General features: G+C 43.7%; 1 protein-coding gene across 1 annotated transcript; it reads left to right on the forward strand.

Annotated features, from left to right (window-relative positions):
- The first annotated feature begins 3,353 nt into the window (after positions 1–3,353).
- Positions 3,354–5,090, forward strand: LOC138142700 (zinc finger protein 3-like). Its single transcript, XM_069063809.1, has 4 exons — positions 3,354–3,440; positions 3,813–3,855; positions 4,180–4,809; positions 4,894–5,090. Exons 1-4 carry the CDS (start codon positions 3,354–3,356, stop codon positions 5,088–5,090), a joined length of 957 nt encoding a protein of 318 aa, XP_068919910.1.
- The last annotated feature ends 1,012 nt before the right edge of the window (positions 5,091–6,102 follow it).

Genomic DNA, 6,102 nt, shown 5'->3' on the forward strand with positions numbered 1-6,102 from the left:
AATAATTGTAACTTATGAAACTTTTCTCAATATGCAAATAGTTGAAGGGAATAGAAATATATATATATATATATATGTCTACATCGGAGGGTATATGGGCATACAAGGAGACAATGCTAGTTAACATTGGTGATAATGATTGTATAACTTTGTATGGTTCGTGTTGAAGTTTTCTAGGTTATCTTGGTGATATGTACATCTCCCTCCTCAAAACTAGTCCATTGTGAGCCCACTAAGTAGTTTAATCTAATCTATACCTGACAGTGTAATTATGCAATTTTGGGAATTGTGAGAAAAACTTTGTTGTATTTTTTTGAACCTAGCCCTGAATGGCTGGGAACCTGGATCATCTCTATGTGCCTTTAACTGAGGGTCTATGTTATGCTGTTTCCTCTCAGCTGTCAACTCATATATCTTCTAAGAGCCCCTACTAGGTCCTTCTGATTACTCCCATAGCTGCCAATTTGTGAGTGTGGACTCCTGAATCATCTGAGGACTACCACTTCCTAGGAGGAGTAGACATCTCTTCGCACTCCCCATGCCTTCCTTGGACTGCAGGTGGTGCTTCTGGGGCACTTTTGACCAAAAGAAGGGGAATGTAAACTAGCTTAACACCACCTCCCTTCCCCCAACCAGCTGGAGCCACCTTCACCTGAGAAAGGTCTAAAACCTAGACTGGCCAATCAGGAGAAAGACATTTTTGGACCACTCTTAACTACCAGAATGCTTTGCATACTCTCTGAATCAAGCTATAAATGTCCCTTTCTGTGTCAGCAACTACAGATGAAGCTGATCAGGAGCATCCTTCTGTTTAAGACTGGGGGGCAGGGCAGAGTAGAAGCAGGATATCCTGCTGCTCTGGCTTCCACCTTCCCCAATCCATGTAAAAAGGTGACTCTGAACAAACTTTGGAGCTGCAGATCCCACAAAATGACACAGAGAAGCTAACATACCCCTGAGGACAGCCTAGCAGGCCGGCAGGAATCAGCCAGTGCAGCGCTCTAGGAGCCAAGCCCAGCCTTACTCTGAGGCTTTAGCCCCAGGGTGGGCCTGACCAGCCACCGGCCAGAGGGACTCCAGATCAGCAGAAGCTGTGGCCGTTTCCAGATTTATCAACATATAGATGCTAAGGACAAAGTGAGAGGTCAGTGCAGTCTGGACTTTGGGACCCAGTAAGTGGGAGTGCGTGGCTTCACCCCCCCCTCCACTCCCCTCCCTTGGCGGGGAGAAGCTGCTGAGACTCAGGCACAGCCAGCCAGCACCACGTGGCAACTTCAGCTCCTGGCCTGCAGAGTGTAGGGGGACCAAGCACCAGTCTGAGGGGTAATCACTCTTGCTTTAACCTTCTTGGATCTGGATTGCAGTCTAGGGTGGAGGTCCTGGGGTGTGTGACCAGCTTGCCAGAGCATGTGGAGACCTTAGAGAGGGCACCCATCTAATACCTCTGGCAGTTGAGAAAACCCCAGCGTTTGGGACGAAAGCTCCCCTGTCTGGTGGCAGAGTCCTACTGTGGCAAAAAGCCCAGGGGTCAAGTGACTGAGGGGCGACATGACCAGGCAAAGGAAACAAAGCAGACAGAAGATTCCAATATTAGACTTCTATTTTGGGGACAAAAAGGAGCAAAGCATGGAACAGGAGGAAGACAGTGAAGTCAGAACTCCTTCACCAAAAGCTTCCAAGGAAAATATGAGCTGGTTACAGGCCATAGAGGGCCTTAAGAAGCAGATAAGAGAAGTGGATTAAAACCAAGAGTCACCTACCCAGCAAAACTGAGTATCATGTTTCAGGGGAAAATATTGTCATTCAGTGGAATTGAGGACTTTCAAGCATTCTTGCTGAAAAAACCAGAGTTGAATAGAAAATTTGACATTCAGATACAAGAAGCAAGAGAAGCATGAGAAGGTAAACAGGGAAAAGAAATCATAGGGAACTTATCAAAGTTGAACTATTAACATTCCTACACGGAAAAACAATAATTGTAACTTATGAAACTTTTCCCAGTAGTTGAAGGGAATAGAAATTTATATATATATATATAGGTATATGGGTATGTGAATACATATGTGAATGTGTGTATATAGGTTTACAGGTATACATAGATAGAGGGCACAAGACCAATTTAACAGGAAGGGATGATACTTAAAAGGTGAAATTAAGAGCTGAGAGAGGAATATAATGAGAGGAGATGGGGAGAGACAGAATGGGATAAACTATCTCATATAGAAGAGGCAAGGGAAAATGGTTACAATGGAGGGGAAGAATAGGAAGGCAAAAGGGAATGGGTCAACCTTATTCTCATTGAATTTGGCTTGAGAAGGGAATGAAATACACACTAAATAGGGTATCTCACCCTCCAGGAGAGTAGGGGGGGAGGGGATGAGAGGGGGGAATGATGGAAGGGAGGGCAGGCTGGGGGGGGGAGCCAAGTTGGGAGTACCCACTTTTGAAAAGGGACAGGATCAAAGTAGAGAATAGAACAAGTGGGAGGTGCGATAGGAGGGAGGGAAATATAGTCAGTCTTTTACAATATATCTACTATGTTATTGTTTTAAAATCAAATAGTCAAATATATATATATGTATATATATATATAATTATACTATTATTAATACTATTTTACATGTAATTGGGAAATAAGATATACAGGCACTGGGGCGTGGAGATCCACTGGAAAAGTCGAAAGGGGTATGGGAGAAGATATGGGAGAGAGCAGATTGGAGGAGGGGAAATCCTGTGGGACTGCTATTTGGGGGGGGGGTAGGGGAAAAACGGGGAGAAAATTTGTAACTCAAAATCTGATGGAAATGAATGATGTAAATCAGAAGCATTTGAAAAAAAAATGACTGTCCAGGGCAAGATGTGTTGATCCAGGCACTATCTTGAATAATGAGACTTTTCTTATCTTGATATTTTTGGGGCACATTATGCTATATATATTGTCATGTTAATTATAAAAGAAATATAGACATCCTGGATGTATAATTTCAAGTGACACTTTGACACTTCTCTTCCCTTTTTTTTTTGCTTTTTGGAGGGGGGAAGGCAAGGTGACTGGGGTTAAGTGACTTGTCCAAGGTCACACGGCTAGTACGTGTTAAGTGTCTAAGGCCACATTTGAACTCAGGTCCTCCTGACTCCAGGGCCAGCGCTCTATTCACTGTGCCACCTAGCCGCCGCTACTTCTCTCATCTTATTGTAGTTACAATCTATGCTATTAAGAAATTCCTTTCTCATATTATGGTTAACACATATGGATATTGAGGTCAGATTCAGCAGAGAGATTTGAATGTGAAAGAATTCACTTAGATGACATTCTCTTTAACCATCAAGAGCTTTTATTTACGTGAAAGCACATGGACCGAGCTTGCCAGTGTGGCCTCATGGAGAGCGGGTCATTGGGTCTCCAGCATCTGCCCTCCCGCCGCCTAAGGGTGGGGCAGGTGGGGGGAGCTGGTGACCCTGGCACCCGATGGCCCAGGCTGCCCACCCCAGGCTGGCCCCTGCCTGGTGTTCCGGCCCTTCTCACCTCGGGTTCTCCTCCCCTCCTCCCCCCGCCCTGCAGATAGGTGGGGGGCAGCCCTCCTTCTGGAGGAGGTGGCCGCTGCCAGGCCTCACCTCCCGGGCCTCGGGAGCCTGGTGCTGCCCTGCCTTGGCGTGTTGCCCCGTACCCCCACCCTCTTCCCTAGAAGGGAGATAGGTCTTGTCCTTTGTGGGGCTGACCAGGCCAGCGCTGGGCACACCGTAGGTGCTCCATAGATGCTGGCTGATCCTGATGCAGTTTCCCCCGCCACACTTCGCCCGTCTCCTTGCAGCCTGGAGGTACCCTCTGTGCCCAGCAACAGGAACATTCATCAGGTGAGATAGGGACAGAGCATGAATTACCTTCTGTTGTACATCTTTTCAGCTTCTCACCTAGGACACAGTCCGGACTTCAACACTACCAGACTCCACTTCACCTCTGTGATTATGATTGTAAAATCATATAAAAGTTTTAATAAGAAAGAGGCTACATCAAAGCAAGAAATTACTAAAGAAAGTTGCATGGAACAATATGGGAAAAATTCCTAAGTGAAGTTTCCTAGGGATCAAAGTTTATGGAAGTCTTTGAAATGCAGGACAGTTTAGAGAGGCAGAGAGAGGTCTGTTGTAGAACTGTAATTTACAAGATAACTCCTGAAGGAGAAATAAGCCATGAACATAAAGACTATAAAAGAACCTTCCATTTGAGCTCAAATGTTGAACTTCAGGGAAGTCATGAAGGAGAGAGACTTCATAAATGTGAGGCATGTGGCAAAAATTTCAAATATCAGTCAGATATTATTAAACACTTGAGAATTCACACTGGAGAGAAGCCTTATGAATGTAAGGAATGTGGAAAACTCTTTAGCCAGAGCTCAGATGTTACCAAACATCAGCGAATTCATACTGGGGAAAAACCCTATGAATGTAATGATTGTGGGAAAACTTTCATTCATAGCTCACATGTTATTAGACATCTTAATGGAGAGAAGCCCTGTCAATGCAGTGAATGTGGAAAAGCTTTTAGCCAGAGCTCAAATCTTATTCAACATCAGAGAATTCATACTGGAGAAAATCCCTATGAATGTAATCACTGTGGCAGATCTTTTAATCAGTTTTCATTACTTATTGAACATGAAAGAATTCATACTGGAGAGAAACCATATCAATGTAAGGAATGTGGAAAAACATTTAGTCACAGCTCAGATGTCATTAAACATCAGAGAATTCATACTGGAGAGAAGTCCTATATATGTCTTGAGTGTGGAAAAACCTTCAGTTGTAGCTCAGGTGTTATTAATCATCAGAGAAATCATACTGGAGAAAAATCATATGTATATAATGAATGTGGAAAAGCCTTTAGAGGATGGTCAGGCTATGTTCAGCATCAGAGAACTCACTCTGGAGAAAAGCCTTATAAATGCAGCGAATGTGAAAAAGCTTTTATTTGGAGCACACAGCTTATCAAACATCAGAGAATTCATAGTAATGAGCACATTCCAAAGAATAAACCAGTTAATGTAATGAAAAAAGAAAAAGGAGAATCTAGGAGAGCAGAGAATCCAGTTTAAAGCAGGTTTTCAAAAGTTTGTAAGCTCTTGGAGGTCAGGCATTTAACTTGTGTAATACACACCTATCCCACCATCTCATAAGAGTTGCTAAATAAATGTTTATTGGTTCGTTTAAAAAAAAAATATATATATATATATATATATATATATAAAGAAAGCACATGGGCCTTTATTGCAGCAATGTGGCTGAGTAAGGGTAAAGATATTTGGGGGATATAGGGACTAGGCTTAGACAGACAGAAAGCTAGATGTTCAGGATTAGGATGTAGTTGTTTTAGGGTTTTATGGTGCTTAAAGATTAAGGACAAGAGGGACACAGGATAAGGGAGACAAAAGCAACTCTTTTGGTGTGAGTTAAGGAGAAGTTTTATGGTATTTCAAGATAAGGGGGAAAGGACTTTAGGATGCTATCAAATTATAGGATGAGATACAGAATGAACCCCTCTCAGGAGGGGCCTCACAAAGTAATGGAAAAACAATCTTTAATATTCTTTTTAACCCCTAGTATACCATTTGCATCCACATCATTTCCCCACTCAACCACTAGGCCAGAGAACTATTTTGGGAAAAAGGGGCAAGGAGGATCGTTGTTGAAGCTCCTCCTCCTCCTCCTCCTCCTGGGGGTCATGGTTCCTCTCTCTTCTTTCCCCTATTCTGACCCTGTTATTAATCTTTTTCATATCTGGCCCATGCTTTTTTAACCTCCTGGTTTGCTTTGTGTTTTCTCACCTGCAGAAATTCCACCTTGAACTCTTAGGGTACCAATCCTTGTCCTTGGTGTCCCTTAGCGGTTTGCCTCTCTCTACCCTGGACTCTCAGCAAGTGCCACATTCTGCAGCCCCATGCTGATCACCCCTCTTCAAAGAGGTGGCTAGGTAGTACAGTGAATAGAGTACTGGCCCTGGAATCAGGAGCACTCTGTGTGACCTTGGGCAAGTCACTTAACCCCAATTGCCAGAAGAAGAAGAAGGAGGAGGAGGAGGAGGAGGAGGAGGAGGAGGAGGAGGAGGAG

This window comes from Petaurus breviceps, unplaced genomic scaffold (assembly GCF_028583685.1).
Source record: "Petaurus breviceps papuanus isolate PSGF00001 unplaced genomic scaffold, PetGlider_PUasm1.0 90601, whole genome shotgun sequence".
NCBI classification, from domain to species: Eukaryota; Metazoa; Chordata; class Mammalia; order Diprotodontia; family Petauridae; genus Petaurus; species Petaurus breviceps.